This window comes from Suricata suricatta, chromosome 5, assembly GCF_006229205.1.
Source record: "Suricata suricatta isolate VVHF042 chromosome 5, meerkat_22Aug2017_6uvM2_HiC, whole genome shotgun sequence".
NCBI lineage: Eukaryota > Metazoa > Chordata > Mammalia > Carnivora > Herpestidae > Suricata > Suricata suricatta.
Window position 1 is genome coordinate 68,777,759 of NC_043704.1, and position 22,240 is coordinate 68,799,998.

Genomic DNA, 22,240 nt, shown 5'->3' on the forward strand with positions numbered 1-22,240 from the left:
AAGATGGAAATATAGGGAGGTGAGGGGCCTCTACATAAAGAGGAAAACCTGTCCTTATATGGACAATGCCTCACCCCATCCACTCCTGGGCTAGCTCCAGACACGGCCCTTCAGGGCAGCCTTGTTGCTTCTGTCTTCCCTAGGAGGTTGGTTCCCTGAATTACAAGCCTAGGGCAGGGGGATTGAGCTATTAGAAGGCTTGAGGGGGTGGGAGGGGGTGGGTTCAAGCTTCCAGCAGCTCCACAGCGGGCAGGGCAGAGGGGCTGGCATCTTTCTCTGCGGAGGGCAAGCAGCAATCTGGCTCAGAGGAGGGGTGCTCTAGTCAGGAAAAAAGCTCCTTTCTGGCTCTAGCCGTTTGGGGCCTGAGTTCTTGGGCAAGTTCCTTGAACTTTTTTGAGCTTGACCTTCACCAGGAAAATAGGAGTAACACCCTAACAGAGTGAACGAGATATAAAGTAACAGCGAACATTTACTGGGTTACTTAGCCCATGCCTGGCACGATGCTAAGTGCTTTATCTGCTCATTTCGCATGGAGCCATACTATTAGCCAATACTCAAGTGTCTCTGGCCTACTGGGGAAGCGGCTCTATTTAGTTCAGTCTAATGCACGTTAGCTGCCTGTGGCGACATGACCGACATGTGAAAGTGGGAGCAGACTTATGAACGTGGCAGGAAGAAGGGTGCATGGCTATCAGTTCAGGCATAGTCAAAGGTTCCTGATGGCCATGGTGGCAGCAAAGTGCTGTAGTTTGGAGCCACAGCTTGCGTTTAAATCCCCAGCCAGCTAGTTATTAGTTACATGGACTTCAGTGGGCCACTCAGTCTCTATATGCCTCAATTCGGACTTTTTTACTATCGCCCCACTAAACCCTCTTGTCACAGTCACAAACCCCCTGTGAACTGTCAAAGCTGACGGTCTCAGGCTCATCCTGTTCTACTCAGCAGTAGCACCTGATACACTGATGTTATCATTCCTTCCTTATGCAAATGGCTGCCATTTGGTTTCTGGGGCACCTCTGTCTCCTGGATTTCCTCCTGTCCCACCGTAGCCATTCCTTCTCGATCTCCTTCCCATACTTCTGTCCCGCCTTCCTCCTCCTCCTCCCTACTCCATCCATATCCACCTTAGGGACCTCATCCAGTACCAGGACATTCAATGGTCTCTTATGTTGACTTCTCCCCATACCCTGCCTCCAACCCTGACCTCCTCATTTAACTCCAGGCTCATCTAAATGCCTGTCTATGTGATGTGCCCATCTGGATGTCTAATGGACATCTCACACTTCACAGGCACTTGATTGGCCCCTGCCCCTTGCATGCCTATCTCAGAAGGTGGTACCACCTTTGATCCACACTCCCCCATGAGAACTAAGCCACTCTGACTTCCTTTTCTCTTTCTCCATTTCTTTTTCTTTTTGTTTAATATTTATTTTTGAGAGAGAGAGAGAGAATGACAGAGCATGAGCAGAGGAGGGACAGAGAGAGAAGACACAGAATCTGAAGCAGGCTCCAGGTTCCAAGGTGTCAGCACAGAGCCCGACACAGGACCCAAACCCACAAACCATGAGATCATGACCTGAGCCAAAGTCTGCTGCTTAACCCACTGAGCCATCCAGGTGGCCTTCTCTCTCTCCATTTCTAATGCATCACCAAATCCTATCAGTTCTACTGTGAGAAGAGATTATGAATCTCATCACTTCTTACATCTACCATAGAGCCTAAGCTGACATCAGCTCCTGCCTGGGCCATCACAGAAGGTCTCTCTGCTCTCCCTCTCACCTATACGGGTACTGGGTGATTCCGGTCACCATGGTCACCTGAGTGATCCTTCACCATGTTGGAGATGGCCCACCACACTCAGGCTTCAGATCTGGCTGCTGGTCATCCTCACCTCATTTCCGACCACCCTGCCCCTGGCTCACAGCTCAGCCACCCTGGCCTTCCACTCCCGGGAATGCCTCAGGGACAGCCTCCACTCAGGGCTTTACTCTCACCATTACCTCCTCTTTCTTACTTAGAGACTCCTTCACACTTCCTTCAGGCCTCTGTTCCAATGTCACTTCCCCACAGAGGCCTCACAGCCACCCTCTCTAACAGCAACCTCTCCTTCCCCACACCCTACTGTGTTTCCTTCACAGCACTTGATATTGCCCGAGATCACATGTCTGTTCATCTGTATTACTGGTTTCCCCTCGCTAGAATGTAAAGTTCCCAAGAACAGGAACTTCTGTTTTGTTCACTGCTTTTAACCCAGCCCCAAGAGCAGAGCTTGGCACAGAGTGGAATGAATGACCACAGGATGCCCACTGGAACATCCCCTCCTACCACGCAAATGCATGGCCCTCCATTGATCTCACTGGTAGCTGTGGCCAGGGCAGCTGGGGAAGGGTGGCCTAAGCTGCCTTGTCTTGGGATTTGGGCCTACAAAGGGTTTTGTTTTCCTACCTCTCACCTGGGTCTGAATGAGAAGGAATGGGTCACTCAGGCCAGGTGAGCAGAAGGATTTCCCAGTAGGAAGGGCTATCACTAAGGCAGACCTAGATGTCTTGGACAGCGGACACTGCCATGCTATCCACTAGACAGAGAGGCCACACCAAGTTGTGGAAAGGGTAGGCTTTAGAACCTGACACACCCAGGTGTGAGCCCTGTCAGGGTAAGTCTTGTTCTAACTCCCTGCTCAGGGTGGCTCCAAGGGCAAGGGCTGTGGAGTCAGAGATGTCCAGAGAGTCTGCACCTCTGTGTACTGTCTGTGTGACCTGGGAAGGCTGCTCACCCTTGCAGAGCCTCAGTTTTCCACTGAGAGATACCCTGCCCAACTGCTGTATAAGCTAAAAATGCACAAGACCCTCTGGCCAGAGCAAACCTTGAAGGTCAGCTTTTGTCCTCCTGGATGAGTCTTCTGGCAAGTCCTTACCCATTTCGGGCTTCAGATGCTTTCTGGGGTACAAGGTTGACACTTGCCCCTTCTGCTGCACTTGGAAGGAACAGGGGTGTGAGCAGATCAAGAAAGTGCATGAGGGGCACCTGGGTGGCTCAGTTGGTTGAGCGTCTGACTTTGGCTCAGGTCACGATCTCACAGTCTGTGAGTTCGAGCCCTGCATCGGGCTCTGTGCTAATAGCTCAGAGCCTGGAGTCTGTCTTTGGATTCTGTATCTCCCTCTCTCTCTGACCCTCCCCTGCTCATGCTGTGTCTCTTTCTTTCTCTCTCTCTCTGTCTCTCTCAAAAATAAATAAGACATTAAATAAAATTAAAAAAAAAAAAAAAAAGAAAGTGCACAAGACCAGCCTTTTGCTTAGGGAAAAGACACACGGCATGATGATCATAGCCAAATGTGCTGAGTTATAAAGGTTACATCCCTTTGTCTTTAAGAGGGAAAAATGGGGGTGTGGCTAATATAGAATGGCCAATGAGCCAAAGTCATTTTTACGAGGTCCTGAAATATATCATTATATTGGCCACAGATATATAGTCTTCAGGGTGCTTGGCATAAGCTGTGTGACTGAGAGCTGGTGACTGTCAGGGGGTAAGGCCAGTGTGATGTCAGCAGGAGCTAATGTCCCCACCCCTAGGGGAGAGAGACCTCACTGCCCCTTGAGAGGGAGGCACACAGTCCTATCAAGAGGTTGAGCAAGCAGCTGCAGATGGAGAGAGAAGTCAGGAGACCCCACACAATGAGCGAACTTGCAATTCGGTGACAGTCTCTTCTTAGGGCAAGTTTGCTTAAAACCTATGGGTGCTCTCTTCAGAAAAGTGCTCTGATCTACAAACACACAAAATTTTGCCTATAATTTCAAAGAGTCCATGAACCCCCTGGGATTGTTTAGAGCTGGGAGGATTGGGGGACAGACAAAGGACAGGAAACCAGCTCGGCTGAGAGGGGCACAAGAGGGGAAAGGTGCCACAAGGTTGCAGGGGAGAAGTTAGGGAAACTGCAGTCTTTTGTCTAGAGGTGGCTCATGGATGAGAAATAAAATTCCATGCAGCAAGAAGGCCACCCACGTGCAGGACACTAACATATCTCCAAGTCTAGCAACAGGGACAAGAGTGGGTGTGAAGGGGGCTGCCCTTTTTCCTTCTGAAAAACAAAAACCAATTAACTGACAGTCAGTCCTGTTATCTCAGCTGGTCTCCCTCTGATCCCTTTGCTAGCCCTTCTACTAAGACCCAGCTCTTAGTCGGCAGCCCCGAGGCCAAACTAGAGATAAGCAGTGGTGATCAAGATTAGCGGAGAGAACAAGGGAATCCAGGAGAAGAAGGCCAATTTATGGGTCAAAAAATCCCACAAGTTGCTGAATAAATTCTCCAAACTTTAAAAAAGAAAAAAAAATCCCCAAATGTATTCTATAGAAAAAAAGAAAATTTTATTTTGAAAACAAAGTTTGGTTTTCAAAATAAACATTTGCTGCTTCTCAAAGAGGTGCTAACACTTTGCAGATAAAGAGAATGAATTGCTCTCCTGCCTTCAGCCGTGCAAACAGGACCCAAAGAGTCCAGGGATCCCCAGTGCAGATATCCTGGGCTTCCTTCAGGATTGGTTGGGTCTAGCATGAGTCTCAAGTGCAGGCTGTTCCGAGTCAAGTTCCCAGAAACAGTTTTTTTGTTTTGTTTGTTTGTTAGTTTGTTTTTAAACTGTAGGACCTGTAGGGAAAGGAGCAGGAATGTGACCTGGGCAGGTGACAACCCGGGTCACACACTGGAGTACTTGGCGGCAGCAGCCCCTGCCCAGAGCCTCAAAACATGGGTTTCAAGCCCCGCTCTGAACTGACCCATCAAATCCACTCCATCAACTCAGAGCCCCAGTGACAGTCACATTCACAGAACTCCAGGGAGACACCATACTCTACCATTTCAGCTTTACTGCTGGCTATTGACAAGTTAAGTTGTTTTGCTACTGTGTGTATATTTTTCTTAACTTTTCTTTTCAATGCTCTTTTTTCTTAAAAAAAAAAAAAGACTCCTTTCTTTTCTTCCATTCCTAATATATCACGGATCTCAGGGTTTATGATCAGAAATCAGATTATAAAGCGGAGAATGGGGACAAAGGTTCCGTATCTTGTGGAATGGTATGGAACCAGGTCAGGACTTTATACCCCAAGTGATCATATGCAGGAGTCAGAAGAGCAACCAAGCTGGTCTTTGAGTTGCCTTATTTGGATACCAGTTTTTCACATGTCACTTAGAGTTACTAGTTAGGCATTTCAAAGGCAAGAAATTACTTCCCCCACACACCCTTTTCAGATAGTTCCAGGCAAGTAATGAAATAGGAAGGAAGGGCCCTGGATTGTGAGTCCCACTATGGCATTCTGGCTCTAGCTGGAATCTCAACAGACTGGAGGACCTTGAACGGGACGTATTCCTTCTCAAGGGCCTTGGTTTTCTACTGTTCAAAATGAGGGTGGTTGCCTAGATCATCCCAAGGACTGTTCTACTTCTGAGGCTCTAATTCTAAACTTCACAAAGAAGAGAGAAAGAAGAGTCACAAACACACAGCCTGCATTTCTCTAGGACAAATCGCAGCCCCTCACAGCCTGGCCTCCCCCTTTCCTCACTCAGAAACTCCACTCCAGGGGCAAGGAGGGGCTCAGGAGGTGAAGCGTCCGACTTTGACTCAGGTCATGATCTCCTTGTTCGTGGGTTCCAGCCCTGCATCAGGCTCTGTGCTGGCCTCTTGGAGCCTGGAGCAGCTTCTGATTCTGTGTTTCCCTCTCTCTCTGCCCCTCCCCTGCTTGTGCTCTGTCTCACACACACTCTCTCTCTCTCAAAAATAAATAAACATTAAAAAAAAAATGAAACTCCATGCAGGTCGGGCAGCCCTCTGTCCCCACGTTTCTTTATCTCCCTCTGCTACATTATAATTCTTTTTTCTTCTTGCAGAGGTGGGCCTGTCCCCTCTACATAACGACGCATCCCCAACTCACCTCTTCCGGGAGGTGTCCCCACATGGACCCCGCTCAACTCCGTCCTCACCTCACCACAGGTCTGACCTGCCAGCACTGACACTTGTTGGCTGCAGCTTGTAAAATACTACATAGTCATTTTCCTGTGGGTGTGTCTTTTCTCCTCCAGCCCTGTGCCTGGCTTCCCTGCTTAGCAAGCTTCTTTCTGCATGTGGGGTCAGGACTAGGGACAGGGCGGGGCCAATAAGGTGAGCGGCCCCTCCTCTCAGTCAGGGGCAGGGCTGCAAGGTCAAACAGGGCCTTATCAAGTAGAGCTTCCTTTCTGGCTTATTTTTCTTTTTTTTGTAAAAGATGGCTAGATACCCATGAAACGAATGACTCAGGTAGAGATGGCAGCCTTGGATGCAGTTCTGTTTAGGTGCGGTTGGCCAGGGAAGGGCTGAGAAGCAGGACTCTGCGTGGCAGTGATGGGTTGGCACAACCTACCGTCCACGGTGACTTGGCAGGAGCACTCAGCCTGGCCGGCACCATTCTTGGCTATGCACTTGTACACGCCTCTGTCCTCGGGCAAGGCCTTCTCGATGGAGACAGAGCACAGTGAGCCTAGGAAGGAAGAGGAAGAACAATTGAGTGGACCCAGTATAAGCCCAATACTTGCCCTTGGACCTGGAACATGGCAGGTGAATGTTATTCATAAGGGTGGCCGCTAGGAGCCCAGAAGCCAGAGGGCCTGTGGGAACCAACCCTCTCTTCCTACCAAGGTCATGGTAGTTTTTGCTGATAACCCAGGTCCAAAATAACTGATCCCTAAATATATTCCTGGTACCCTCTTCCCACCTTCCAGCAAGCTCTCTTATGGGGACATAATGGAAAGGTACAGAAGAAGGGAGCAAAATAGTCTCAGCCTTTGGAGAGCATCCCATACAATAGAAGGAGCAGAGGGACCCTGGACCTGCACCCTGGCATGTCACCAAGAGAGATAAGCAGTAGCCAAGCACAGGTTTATAGACCCGTGGTAGGCAGGAACAATGGCAGGTGAGGAGGCTCTGCCCTGCTTATATCAATTATTTATTCTGGAATCTTAGAAAAGGGAGTTCTGAACAAAGAGGTGGGTGAGAGAGGGCAGGGGTCCCTGTCCAGCAGGAACACTGACCTGTGGGAAGGTCTCCTGGGAGGAGGAGGGAACCCTGAGACCCTGGTGCTGGCTTCTCAGGAATGGTATGTGAGCTGAAAGCATGGCCAACGATGGGCACTGGGCTGGGAGAGGGGTACTTTGGGGCTCTCTCCCTTCACTGCAGGGTCTTTGGTGACCTCAGAGAAGGGTGGAGATGGCCTTCTTTCCCCATGAATCCCTCCACCCCAGTGTACCTGTTCTGGCCTGGTTAGGGAAAGGAACAGCCAGGCTGGGCACTCACAGGAATTGGGGGTCTGGTCCCTGCCCACCCTAGCTCTCTCACCCCAGGGCTGGCTACTTCTCTGGAGTACTGCCCTTGGGGATTTCCCTCAGGATGTGGGGAGAGGCCAGTGCTTGGACTTCTGGGACTGCTGGGCCAGGCAGGAGGGCAGTGGCACCATAGTTCCTGCCTTCAGACACACAAACAAGCCAACAGCATGGCGTCCTGCCCAAAGCTGCCCCGTTGTCAGGGCGGCAGTCATCACACAAAGAGGAGGACAGAGCCAGGGCCACGTGCATCCTGCTGCCTGGAGCCACAGGCTGCAGCTACTGCACTCCCCCTGCCAATTGCTTAGCATAAACCGCTGGCCCTGGTTGGGCAGAGCCATGTGCATCCCAGGCGTATGTGCGGGTCAGCATGGCCAGAAGGGAGGTCAACGGGCACTGCTACCAAAGGGTCTTTGATCTCAAAAAGCCCCCTCACCCCCATTAGGCAAAGGCACAGACTTGAGAGCAACGAATACAAGGATAATCAGAGAACCTCATTAAGGCTGGAAAGGAAGACAGAGGCGTAACGGTTCTCTTTGCTTCTTGGCACCTGGGTTATGTGCTGAACAGGGAAACCTTAGTTCTCTGGACCACCTCCCTCCTATTCATATAGACCTTACCTCTCAGGAAAGGCCTCACTACATTCTCCCCTGGGGGGGGCCCAGGGCTCGGGGTCTCTTCTCACTGCAGTCAGGAGACAGAATTTGCAGAAACTGCAACAGAAAGGGCTCAGGCTGGAATTTTAGGAACTCCATCATGCAGGTGAGGCACCGGAATCTGGTATTGAGGGTGACTGTCCTCTCTAGAGAGGACCTTCCATTCATCTGAGAGGGCAGGGGGATGCTATGATGACCTCTGGCATCTGGATTTGAGGCTTAGAGGAAACACACCCCCTTTTATCACTTCCCTTCAGTCTGAGGCTAAAGCTCTGGGAGCAGACACCCCACTCCCAGTGCACATCCTGCTCAAAGGCCTGATTGTACTTCAGTTTCCGTCCCCTCACTGCCTTCAGCCTTGAGCCCAAATGGCACAAACTGCAAAGACAAGTGGTGAGACCACCAGGAGAAGAGGGGCAGTTAGATCATGGCCCTCACCCCCTCACCCCCTCACCAGGGAAAGCAGTAGAGCCGGCAGCTCATCAAGCCTCCCAAAGCCTGGACCCCTGGCCACGTGCTTGCGTGGGCTGGGGGAGGGCCCCCCGGCAGGCCTGGAGGCCCGTCTAGCCCAGATGGAAGAATCTGGTATTTCCTGTGGGACAGCTTATTCCTGACCTCCAGAAGAAAAACTGTTTCCCAGAGGTTTTTTTCGAGAAGCCTCAGCCTGGTGGGGAATTTTGAGAGGGGGATGGTAACAGTCACCACAGAACCACGGCTCTAATAAACAGCTCAGCTAGAACTGTCCCTGGGAGAGCTCCTCGTGGCCATGGAGTTTGAAGGTCCCCCATCTTACTCCAAGTGTGTGAGGAGAAGGGAGGATGGGCGGGGGATGCAGGGTGGGAGAGGGTAGCCTGAAGCCCTGGAGGTTGTACTCTGAGGATGCCCTCAGTGAGCAGTGCCTCCCCACCCTGGTCCCCTAGAATGTCTGGACAGTGCAACTCAGTTCCAGGTCACCTCCTCCAGGACAGCACCTTCCCTGTCACCGATAAGCATCCCCCCATAAGAAGACAGACCTCTTCTGTGTCCCGAGTTTCCCTTTTTCAGAGCATGTCTTCCAAGGCCATTACTGAAACACATGTCTGTCTCCCACACTATTTCTCGGAGGGCAGTGACCGTATCTATTACGAATATTTTTCCTGAGCCTGAAATGCAGTCACAGTGAAAAAAAAATTGCCATCTTAGAATGACCAAGGCACATTTCTGTAGCAGGTGATCTGGGAGTATCTGTGCAAGAGAGTCATGAACATTTAGTAAATATAACCTACCATTGAAAATGATAACATAGTTTCTAAAAGGAAAAAAATCCTAAGTCAGAGTTCTTCAGGTAGATTATACATATACAATATTGCCTTGCATATTGCATTTAGGCACTAGAATGTATAAATCCTAGTGTTTTGTATGATGAACTCTTATAGGTTTTTTAAAAAACCTTTGTAAGATCACACATTAAAGGTGATTAAAAATGAATCATCGGTTGACAACAGCAACAAAAATGAACTCTCATTATTAGCCTGGGAGACATGTTTGCCAGGGAAAGCAGCCCGGCCTGGGGACAGGAAACAGGGCATAAAGATGAAAGCACTTCTTGCAGTGTAGAGCTCCCCTGGGCTCACTGGCCATCCCTCCCAGTCCTCAGCCAAGGCCAAGGCCTGAGGGCCTGAAAGGGCCTGGTGCCATCCCTCCGCAGGCCTGGAGGGCAGGCCCAGCTGCCGCAAGAGGACACCAACTGCTCAGCAGCTCTGGGGATGCTGCAGGAAGGGGAAGGTACCTCTCTACACACCCCCCAAGATGTAGCAGTCAACTCCAGCCGACTCCTTGCACACCTCTTCTGCTCTCCTTGGTGCTAAATGGGGTGAACATAACCCTGTTTGGGCGGGGGCTCGTCAATCCAAGCTACAGGGGTTCAGAGAAGCCCCCCTGAAACCTATAAACACAGCAGCAGTACGGTTTAGATGTATGTGCAGATTGTATTCCACGAGGAGTCTCTCATGGTCAAAGGCTGGTGAGAACAGTCTGGCAAGGCCTGGAGGAAGCAAATTTTGATCTAGGACAACATAACAGCACAGGATTCAGGGCAGTGGAGCAAGAAGGATTCCAAACCAGGAGGGTAGGGCAGAGAGGATGCAGAGTGGGGTGCGAAGGACGGGGAGACCCCCTTAGCCACTCCCTCCCCCTTCATCTCCAGACTACCTCAAACCACCAGCTTTCTTATTTCCACTGATGCCAGTGGAAATGTGACCTCAGTCACCCAAACACGAGCACACAGTGGGCTTCCACTCCTTCCTCTTCTTTATCTGCCCCCTGCTCCCAAGCCAGGCAACAGGTTCTATTAACTCTGTCCCTGCTTCTTGAACTGGTTGTTTCCTGTCTGTGCCATGGCTATCTTCTTAGTCTAAGCCTTACCACCTTTCTCCCTGACCTCTTCAGTAGGCTCCTTACTTGTCTTTGGGCACATTCCATTTAGGCACTAGAATGTATAAATTCTACACTCTTACTCATTCCACACTCTTACATGGCTCCCTATTGCCTTGAGAATGGAGCTCCTCAGCATGACATAGGATGGCATGGGTCATGCCTTCCTCTCCAGCCCAGCCCAGGCTTTGAGCAGACCTGCCTCTGCTGTGCCAGAGCCCCTGCCCGGGAAGCCCACACCTCCCCTCCTGTGCCTGCCATGAGCCCTGGCGCACCTCATTCAGCACCAGCCTTTCCTGTGGCCCTACCACTCAGCTCCTTCTTCTTCTACACCTACCAGCTCAACTTCGGCACTTGGCCAGAACCGTTTTATCACTGTGATTGTGTGTCCCCTCTTTCCAGGTCTATGGAGAGCAGATCCACTCACACCTCCCAGCGTGCCCTGTTCCTTGTAGTGGGGCCTGCTGAAGTGGTCACTGAAAAGGCTTGAAGACAGGCTCTTCCCCTCAGGTCTGTGTCTAACCCAGGCTCTTGAAGATGTGGAGAGAGAAGCTCTAGGGAAGGATAGACAGAAAACGGGGCTGGTATTTTTAAGACTAGGTACTCTCCCTACCGTGGCAAGGGAGATAGGCCCATGTCAAGGTCTGCTTCCTCCACTGCAGGGAAAATACCAGAAATCTGGCAAGCCTAGAGGGCACAGCCAGCCTTCCAGACTCTTAACAACTATTAACAGTGTTGAGGAGTAAATAGACATTAGTATTTTCCCCTGATGGACAACGCTCAGGGTGAGTGGGTCATGCAAGGTTTCTCAGCTGTACCAGTGTGCCGGCACCTAACGAGAATTAACTAAGAGGTAATATGGCATCAAGGTCTAGGTGCCAGAACTCGGCTGCCTCTGTTCAAATCTCAGCTCTGTCACTAGCCTGCTGTGAGATCTTAGGCAGGAAACTTCACTTCTAGAAATGGGCAGGATTAAAAGAGCGAAAAGCGTAAGATGCCTAGGGCCGTGTTTGGCACACGGTGTTCAGTGTATGCAAGCTATTTTTAGTTTTCAAAGGAGAATTACAAATATTTAGAGTATTTTTAAAAGGTTGATTGGGGCTGTCTCTACAGCCCCTTCCTACCCACCCACGCCCAGTCCTTCTCTCTCCCCTCCTTGTGCTGGCCTTCTTTTAATCATTTCTTCTTCCTCTGATTTGGACCTGACTGTCCCTCTGAGGTGGTTTCTATGGGAGGTGATACTGGGGTGGCTGGGTCTCTATGCCCTTTAATGCTCAGGGACAGCAGATACCACATATGCAAGGCACTCTGGACGCGAGCAGCAGGGTCTAATGGCTCAGGTGTGTTTTTGAGACCAGGGCTGAGGCCTGCTTACATTGCTCAGTTGAGAGGGTTGTTTACTACGAGCTGCTGTTCATGGCGCTGCAGGTTCTGTGCACGTCTCCTCTGGATGCTGCCCTCAGCTATCTGAACATCAGCTTCCCTGAGGCGGGTGTAGCCACGGGCCCCACACTGTGCAGGCAGACCAGCCTTTGCTGAGGGCGTGTGGCTACCCACCTTCCACACTTCCTGAAGATCACCACAGGGTAACCTGGAAAATGTTCCCAGTCGGGTTTCAGATCAGTTCTGCCAAAGGCTTTCCAAAGGGGCCCACAAGGGTGACAGGGACAGCTGTGGCACTCATTCCCCTGCACATCTCACCCTGCCGTGGTGACCCCATGCCCACCTGTGTGTGGACCACAGGCAGGCTGGATAATGGACCACTAGCAGAGCCAAGGGATGCCTTCCAGAGGACCCTACTAATCTGGAGATAACCACAGGGAAACATCCTCCTATCAACACAGTGGCAGAAAATAAAACATTTTTCTCTCTCCTGGTCAACTTCCCATTTACTCTTTTAGCACTTAGATTCAAAACACTCAGCTGCTCCAGATTTGCTGACTGAGTTGTAGAATGAGGAAAGATATCTTATCGTGGGCTGAGAGTGATACTGCTTCCTTCAAATGCTCCATTCGGGTTTCAGGAGGAAGGAGGAAGGCTGATGAAGAGGAGGAGTGGGGTAGGGGAGAGGGCTGTGCAGTCAGAGGACGGAAAGGGGAGCAGCGCAGTGAGGGGTGTTTGTGACATCTCAGGGGATCGGGATTGCACAGGACCTGTCCGCTTGGGCCTCTGCTTGGCTGCCGCCCTCTACCCCTTAAGGGTAAAATGCTACTTCCTGGGGAGCACTGTGCCCTGCCCTGTCCCGAGCCACCGGCATCAGCCTCAAGCTCGGGCTGGGCTCTGTTCCAGCGCTGGCCACCGAGTGGGGTGTGGGAAGTCTGCCGGACTTGGAGTTTCCCTGCAGCCCGGAGATGCTTGGCTAAAACATTTCAAACCAAACTGAAGGTCCAGGGAAGATGTCCCTCTTACCCCTATCTCTACTATAAGTCTAAACTGGCCCATCTGAGAATTTCAGACCCTGAAAAGCTCCAGATGTCAAGGTTTAGTGCGCCCCCCCTTCTCCCTACAACCCAAGAATGTGAAATACCAGCAAACAAAAGTCTCATCCAAATTAGGAAGCAAGTGGCTCTGTCTGCCCAGGAGTGTGTGCCATAGGGGCTATTTGGGGCTTTTGGCTTCCCTGACAGATCCCTTCAAGCCCACAATATTATCAAGTCTTAAGCTGTTAATGACCCCAAATCACAGTCTTGTGCCATCCCGTCGGTGCACACCCTTCTCCTACTCCAAAATCCTGCTGGAAAAGCAGCGCTCAGCTCAGAGCCGCTGGTGGGCTGCAGCCCCAGGGCCCTGTCACCCCTGCACACAGAGCTCTCTCCACACCAGAGCTGGGGGGCACTAGCTCAGACCCAGGGCCACTCTGAGGAGCCAGAGCTGGGGCTGCCCCAAGGCAGCTCTGCCAGACAGATGCCAGGGCCTGGGCCCGCACCACAGCACCAGCCGCTCACCTCTCACCACTCAGAGACAGAGTGAGTGCCCAAGGGCCCTGAGCTTCTCTTGTCAGTGAGGGGGCACAGAGGCTGGGCGTTCCAGCCCAGGCTCTGGGCTGCAAGTGGCAGTCAACAAGCTCAAGGCTCAGGGCCCCCTTCTTCCCACTTCTCGCCTTTGTTACCTTCTTGGGAGAGGATGATGAACTTGGTGGTCTTGAGTGTCTTTCCATTCAGCGTCCAGGTGATGGTGGCTGGGGGGTCAGAGGACACCTGACACTGGAGTAGCAGCTTCTCGCCCTCCATCACGTGGACATCCTGTAGCTTCTCCTTGAAGGTTGGGGCCGTCCCTTGGCTCTCTGATCTGCTTTCATTATCTGTGGCTCCTGCATGCCCCCTCTTGTAGTTCACATCATTCTTAACCTCCTTCTTGATTTCTTCCTTCCCAGCTGGTTTTGCAGTCTCAGCAGGCTTGGCAATACCCATGGATTTCGGGGTCTCAGCAGGCTTGGCATTGGCCACGGATTTTGGGGTCTCAGCAAGGTTGGTGGTGCCCACAGATTTCGGGGTCTCAGCAGGTTTGGTGCTGCTCACAGGTTTTGGGGTCTCAGCAGGCTTGGCATTGCTCATGGGTTTCAGGGTCTCAGCAGGCTTGGTGGTGCCCACAGATTTCGGGGTCTCAGCAGGCTTGGTGTTGCTCATGGGTTTTGGGGTCTCAGCAGGCTTGGCATTACTCACGGGTTTCAGCGTCTCAGCAGGCTTGGCATTGTCCACGGGTTTTGGGGACTCGGCAGGCTTGATGTTGCCCAGAGGTTTTAGGGTCTCGGCAGGCTTGGTATTGCCTGAGGGTTTCAGGGACCCTAAAGCCTGGGCATTGCCCACAGCCTTGGGACTTTCTGCTGCCTTGGCATTCAAGGCCTCAGGATTGCTGCTACCATTCTCCGCTGGTAATTTTTTCTTGCTGCCTAACACTGAGCGGAAATCTGGGGTGGCAGGTTTTGGAAGCGGTGCCTTCTCAGGGATCGGGGTCTTAGGAGTGCCCTTCTTGGCCAGAACTGAGCGGAAGTCCACCTGCTGAGGGCTGTGCACTTTCCTCTCTTCCTCTGACACAGTCTTTGGCTTTACCTGTCGCTGCAGGTTGGCGCGGAAATCCATCTGCTCGGCTGGGATCTCCTTGAGGTGTTCTTCTGACACAGTCTTGGTGCTCACCTTCTTCCCTAGGAGGTCACGGAAGTCCAGCTGTTCCACCTCCTGCTGGCGGATGGCCTCCTCGGTGTGCTGCCGGGTCTCCACACGCCTCTTCAGCACCCCCCGCACGTCCTCACTGTCTTCCTCCTCCGGCCAACCCTGCCCTCTTGCTGGCCAGCTGGGCCTCAGGGTCCCATAGCGGTCACCGCCACCACCATCAGCACCGGCTCCCTGGCCACAGAGCCCCTCACAGCTGGCAGGCTCCCTCCCCCTGCAACCAGTGAAGGGAAAAAAGGAAAGTAGCAAGAGGAAAAGGGGCTGGGTAAGAACAAAACGTCAGGGGAGAGCAAATCCCTGAGGGAGGGAGGGTGAAGGGGAGGGAAAAGGGGAGGCTGGGGCTGGCCAGGCTGTGTTTATAGAAGGGAACATTGGTGAGAGGCTCTTGCTTGCTTACTTGGTTTGTTACATCGGTAATGACTTCAGTAGCCTTATAAGGGTGTGTGCAAAAAAAAAATAATAATTCACCCCCCACTTCCCCCCTGCTTTCCCTCCCTCATTCCCCTTCCAATCTCTCCCTCTTGGCTCAGCAGCCTCAGCTGGAGGATACGAATGATCCGGGGCTGCTGGGCTGGGTCTGCTGGGGCCAGGAGAAAAGGTGGGCGGGTGGTGGCGTGGGGCCTGGCCAGGCACCTCCTGGGGGCACTCACCGCAAGGGCGCTCTGGTGGGGCTGCTCTGTAGCATCAGTGACACCTGGCAACTGCATTCGCCAACCCGGTTCCTGAAGAATTTGAGAGATCAATACAGATCAAGAGACTGTCTGAGCCAAGGGTCGGCTCAGCCCCTGGCTGAGGGCTGTGAGGAGGGCAGGGAATGCAGGAACTTGGCCATAAGCTGGCTGGCTTGCCCCGGAGAAGAGGGGGTCATGGGCTTAGTTGTGACTCCACACACCCACACAAGCCTAGATTTAGGGCAGGGCCCTTCTCCTCTTTGGTCACCCCTTTCCCCGCCCTCCCCCAGCTCTTATATAAAAAGGAAAAAAAAAATCTTCTGAACAACAGCTTACACAGACATCTAGAAGTAAGTATATTACAAAATTAATACAATCGCTCAATAAGTAAAAGAAAACTAAATTCTAAATCTGCTAGGGTTTGATGGAGCTGCTGTACTGTGTGCCCTGGGCAGTGGCCCGGAGTCTGACTCCACGTTCCGCAATACAGAGATGGCTGTGTCGTCTCTGCAGTGTCCTCCCCCCACCCCCCCACCTGCTGCTCACAAAATGAAAACACCCTCCAGTCCCCATCCATCAGCCAATGCCCTCAGATCAGAACTTCCTGTATTAAAAACTGAACAGGTATCTTCCTGCGTAGATGGCCTTTTCTCTCCCTCCTTCAGGTGGGGAGAGCTCTGGATTCCGCAACCCACTATGAAAATTTTAGTGGGGCGCTTGGGTGGCTCAGTCAGTTTAAGCTTCTGACTTCAGCTCAGGTCACCATCTCACAGTTCATGTGAGTTCAAGCCCTGAGTTAGGCTCTATACTGATAGCTCAGAGCCTGGAGCCTGCTTCAGATTCTGTGTCTCCCTCTCTCAATGTCCCTCCCCTGCTCAGGCTCTGTCTCTCTCAAAAATAAACATAAGAAAAAAAACCTTTTTTTAAACTTTAGCATCCCTGTGTGCATGGCTAGCTGAGTTGAGGCTCCTCTGCTCAGGGAGGGACTTTGCCATGCTTGGGTGCTGCAGGGACTTAGAGTCCGTCAGCCCTCCGACCCCTCGAGGCTGCCATCTGCTGGCAGTTCTGAGTTCTGACCAGCCAAGATTGCTCTAGCGGGGAAGGGGCAGGGGGCGGGGTGGGGGGCAGGACTGAGAGCCAAGGGCTACTCTTCAAGGTCATAACCTCACATTTAAAAACATTTTTTTAGTACTTATTTTTGAGACAGAGAGAGACAGAGCAGAGCAGAGTTGGGGAGGGGTGAGAGAGGGAGACACAGACTGAAGCAGGCTCCTGGCTCTGAGCTGTTAGCACAGACCCCAATGTGGGGCTCAAACTCATGAATGGAGAGATCATGACCTGAGCTAAGTTGGACACTTATTGGACTGAGCCACCCAGGTGCCCTGATAACCTCCCATTTTATATAGTGCCCTCCAGCTTTCATTCATATCCATTATCTTCTTGTGCCTATAGCATCCCAGTGAGGGGAGAAGCACTATATTCCTATTTTAAAGGTACAGAAAAGAGGCTCAGGAGTTTATATGGGGCAGTTCTGGAACTCCGAGGGTCTCCCACTCATGCCCCTGCATGGCCATCTTATTAGCAATGCAGGGTCTGACATGTGCCACAGATCCCACCACAGATGTGTGCCAGGTTCTGTGACAGATTCTGTACATAATCTATCTCACCTAATCTTTTGACATCTCTGTAAAGCCACCACTGTTTTTATTAAAAAAAAATAATAATAAGGCTTAGAAAGGTTAAATCATTTGCTTAAACTCACAGAGCCAACTAGCAGAAAAGGGGGTGACACCCGTGTCTATCCGAATCCAAGACCTGTAACCTTCCCACTCCACCCCAGTGCATGTATCCATTCTGGAATACATGTGTGTCTGTGCATGTCTCTGTGCATATGTATATATGGACCACATACACGGACACAGATACATGGGATCTTACCAGGTGGACACCTGCACCTGCACATCTGTGTCCGGGAACAGGTGTACAAACACAGCCATCCACATGGGGACAGACATATGAGCATGCGTTCATGCAGCTCTGCTGATGTATATGGGTATCTACCTCGGTTTGCCTGGCCTCCAGCGCAGTGGAGGGCCAGGTCCTGATCAGACAGCTGGCCGCCCATGGCATGGCAGATGATATGCAGGGGAGACGGGGTGTCGCTCACTCTCAGACATGGAGACCCATTTGAAACAAGGAGAGGTTGATATGTGCTGTCTTCCAACTCTCCTCTCATCTGTTGGGGTCCCCTCTTGGCCACCTTCCTCAATGCTCAGGCTCTCAGAACATCCTGAGAACTCAGCACAGAAGGGTTCATGGGGCTTTGGATCAACTTGTAGAATAAACATGAGAGGTCATTTGTGGGTGAGGCCCAACCCCCTGGCACCTCACTTCTGCCAGGCTGCTGGTCAGCATTAGGCCATTCCCCCCGCCCAACCTCTCCTTCAAGCAAATGGGGCAGGGCCCAGGGTTGGTGAGCAGCAGCAGGACAGGATGGCCAAGGACCATGTTTTCCCAGTAGCACTTTTCAACATTGTCTCAGCTGAGTTTCTTCCTGCCACAGGCACAACACAGCCCGGATGCAAAAGTCAGGAGTAGACCCTGACCAGATGGCTTTACCCCAGGTACACCTTTCAGAGGCTTTCTATGGTGGGGCACCCAGTCCCTGGAGCTGGAGGAAGCTCTATCTCCCACGTGAAGCATGGGAGCTTCTATTGTTTTCTGTTACCTGCCCTTAAGGAGGGAGCACAGGGAGCCTACTGCTCAGCCCGTCCACAGGCCTCACCCTGAGGCAACTTGGGAAGTCTGAGGGGCAGACAGAGATGAACTAGGACACTATGGCTGGCCCACTAAGTGGTTCATCCCTTGTGGTGACCTGAGGGTCACCACTTCTGCAGCCATGAACTTAAATCTCTGCGAGGCTTTTAAGGCAAATCATGGATTCACTGAGAGCCTACGAAAGTCAGAGAGGCCTGTGGCCTGGGACCCACACACTGGATAGTCTAGCCAGCCAAACAGCCTCTTGAGGCCATCTTTTGTATCTGCACCTACCTCTTCAGTTACCAAGTCAGGCCTGGGGCTGAGGATGAGGCCTTATGCCCAGGCCAGCTGCTGCCACAGCAAGTATGGGGGCTATGACCTCACAGGCTGCACCTTTTATAAACTAGCAAAACCCTTTTTGCCCCCACCTCCCAAAACCTGAATAAGAAGCCCATTCTTTGGTTAAAGCCTTGGACTCTGTCCCACTCTGAATCACCCTTGTCTGGAATGGATTTTATAGGCAAAATTAGTTTAAAGAACTAATTTCTTGGCAAGCCTCAATCTTTCAAATACTTCATCTGAAATTTGGAACTTTTTAACACTTCTTCTTTTAGTTCAGGAGACAAAAGCTAGGGACAGGGAGGGGGGCATCTAGCCACACCTATCCCACAGATTTAGCAGGGATAGGTAAAACCTGTCACATCACCCACCCTGCTGCCTCCCAGCCACCCAGTCTCCCTCCTCAAAAGGCACTCTGTCGTGAATCTAGGTCTGATTTCTGTCAGCATGAGGGAAGCTGGAGGGCATGGGGCCCCTGGCGGACCTGGCACATACTCCCCAGCCGCAGACAAAGCCAAGGCTAGGGCAAGAGCTTCTGAAAGGAATGAAGAGGCTGGATTTTGGGGAGGGACACTGGACAAGGGCTGTGTGGATGTGGACTCCAGTGTAACCTCCCGGATTCCCTAAATTCCCCTGCACTTGAGAGATACAGGGAATGGAAGAGAATCTGATTAAAAGACAGAGATGAGGGTTCCAATCTGGGCTCTGCTACTTGTCTTTGGGTGGCCGTGAGCAAGCCCATGACCCCGAGACCTCAGTTTCCCCCATTATTAAATGATGAGTCGGCTAGATAACTTCTGAATTCCCTTCCAGCTGGGACAGTCTAACTTTTATGACTGTCCCCAGCTGGGCCCAGACAGTCTGCCTGCCGACCTCCCAGTGCAACCCTCCACTCTGGCCTGGCTGACTTCCCATAGCCCTTGCTTTGCTCTTCCCTACCCTTGCTTGTCAGCCTCTTCAACATGCCCTCAACAGCCAAGCCTTTACTCATTTGCTAAATCTCAGCCTATTGTCCTCAAAATCCCACAAAGAGCTCATCTCTTCTAGGATGTTTGGCTTGATTCATGTGAGTATTATTCCACAGCTCTACATTTTCCATGCAGACAAGCTCTGGTCTCGCATGATTAGTCCCCATTATTTGAACTGGGCTAGGGGAGGAAGAGAGTATCTTCTCTCTATTCTGGAGGCAGATTTGCCTTCCGGGTAATAACTGCTTTGGGTGCGAAGCAAAGGTTGTTGGCGTGCTCTGTGCAGCTTGCCAATGGCACCGCGATGACCAGGCAGCCCACAGCATGTCAGCAACTGACCACAGACATTCCATGAACTCTGCTGAGATTCGCTAAGCCTTGCCCAGCTAAGCAGAACTTCCTAGAAAATCCAGAGAAATAATAAATGACTATTTTTATAAAGCCACTGAATATCGGACTAGTCTGTTATGCAGCAAAACCTAACTGATACAAGCATAAGCACATGCCAGAAATGAACCAAGAAGTGAGGCACAAACCAGGTTTTGTTATTATTATAGGAATAATGCTCTATCATGGCAGTAGCTTTGGTATGTAGCTACAGAGCCCCTTCATAGCTCAGAGCATTGGAAATGATGCACTCAGTACTCAGGAGACCAAGCCCCTTACAAAGTGGCCAGGCACCCAAGCTAAGGCAGGTCCAAACATTTTTGGCATGTGGCACAACCTCCTGTACACAGGGTCAAGGTGCAGATGAACACTCTTCTTCAGTGCCTACTTCAACCCTAGGGGCTGGCATTCTGTCTCTATCAACCCACGGCTGGCATGGAATTTTAAGAGAGCATTTTAAAGGTAAAAGAACATTTCTGGATCACTTTCATTTAACAAACACTGAATGCTGACTCTGAGCAGCACTGTTCTAGGCACTGGGAACCAAGCAGTGTGTCTTCATGGAGCTTACCTTTCCCTGTAACCTAGACAGACCATAAACAGGAGAAAAAGCAGAATGGGCATGGCTAACCTCCCTGTAATGGTTTTAAATGTCTACAAATTCTTTGACATTCCTCTTTCCAAAAGATAGAACCCAGTCAGGCTGGACTTAGTGACTTACTTCTAACCAATGGAATGTGGCAGATGTAATAGGTGTGACCTCTAAGGGTAGATCACAAAAGGCACTCGGCTCCAACTCGTTCCGCACAGGGACCACTAGGTCTGTGGAAGCCAGCTGCCATGTCACAAAGACACTCAAGCAGTCCTAGGGAGAGGTCCACCCGGCAAGGAGCTGAAGTCTCGGGCCAACAGTCCCGTGAGTGAGCCATCTTAGAAGCGGAGGCTCCCGCCTCAGGCAAGCTTTCAGAGTCTACAGTCCCTTCCAACATGTTCACTGCAACCTCATGTAAAAATGATCCAACAAAGCAGCTTCCAATTCCCAACCCAAAGAAAATGTGGGGCGGTAACTGTTGTTTTAAGCTGCTCAATTTTGGGGTAGTTTGTTACGTAGCAATAGGTAACTAATACATTCCCTCTTTCCTGCTGTTTTTCTAATTTTAATCCTTTCTTCCCTCCTTTATATTCTCCACACACCACGTAACGAGAGAACAAAAGCTGGAATGCAATAATACAGAGGACTCTGGGCAACTGAGCGGGGAAGGTCTGCAATGAGCACCTTTGCACTTACGTGGAGAAATGGAAGCTTGTTGGCGGCACCAAGCCTGCCCTTTACCTGGAAGCCCTCCACATTAGTTTGGGTTTCTGCTGGCTTCCCAGTCCCGGGTGCGGACTTAGACAGGAGGTAGGAATCAGGGGGTTAGTGGGTTAAAGGAGGTTGGCAGGACACACAGACTCACTTGAGCAGGATCTCGTACTGGCCGGCATGCCAGGCCTGCACATTCTTGAGAACCAGGGTGAACACATCCTCGTTCTGCAGCACCTCAAAGTGGCCAGTGTCCTTGGAGAGGGCTTTGCCATCTCGAAGCCAGTGCACAGTAGGGAAGGGATCTCCAGCTATGGCACAGGAGATGAGGACACTCTGGCCCAGGGAGGCTGTCACTGAGCGCGGCTTGCTGATGAACCAGGGCTGAGTGCCGTCCTGGGGCTCTGGAAGTTGGCGAAGGGTTGGATTAGAGAGGAAGGCCTTTCAGCAGGCAGCATCTACTCAGCTTTCCATGGTGGTGAAGGTCAAAAACTGCATGTTACCCCAATTATAGCGTGTCCAGAAATCACTGTTAGTGGATATGCAGTTACAGCACACCCTTCTCATGGCAAATCTGTCGTGGTTATGTTCTCTGAGGATAATATTGACATGAATATTTATATCCCAAGCAAGGGGAGGTAGCCCAGAAGATACAGACACACTTGGCTAGGTGCTAATGATCCCCAATGAGATGTGTATAAATTAAGAGTTGTTCTTGCTTTATGTGTCCTTGTCTCTCTTCTTAAATAAAGGTTCTATAAAGGCAAGGACTCTAAGAGGCCGTAAGTCACCTCAAAAGCTATCACTACACTAATGTAACATTGTATGTTAACTATACTTCAATAAAGGGGGAAAAAGCTATCACTATCCAGTTGTTAAATGATCAGAAGATTTCTCTCCTGGCACTTGATGCAACTTGTCACCAGTAACCCAGAGAGGGCAGGGACTTCAGAAGGCAGGGAACAGTGGGTCCCCTTGGCCAGACCCTGAGACAAAGGTGGGAAGCTGGCCTCTGGGGCTGGAATGGGACCAAGGGAGCACAGGGACCACAGGGGACACAAAGTAAGCTCACGTGCTTTCTTGACCTCCAAGCTGCCTTGGGAGAGACCATGGTGACAGCACCGATCTCCCACCCCCGCCCTCCCCCCCCCCCCCCCCCCCCCCCCCCCCCCCCCCCCCCCCCCCCCCCCCCCCCCCCCCCCCCCCCCCCCCCCCCCCCCCCCCCCCCCCCCCCCC

The 22,240-nt window shown here is 51.5% G+C and overlaps 1 protein-coding gene across 1 annotated transcript in view; it reads right to left on the reverse strand.

Annotated features, from left to right (window-relative positions):
• The window catches only part of MYLK (myosin light chain kinase), a 181,989-nt gene that overhangs the window by 67,918 nt on the left and 91,831 nt on the right, over positions 1-22,240 (reverse strand). The window contains 4 exon segments of the mRNA XM_029939461.1: positions 6,385-6,501; positions 13,517-14,790; positions 15,227-15,298; positions 21,159-21,496. Coding sequence (XP_029795321.1) covers positions 6,385-6,501; positions 13,517-14,790; positions 15,227-15,298; positions 21,159-21,496 — 1,801 coding nt within the window.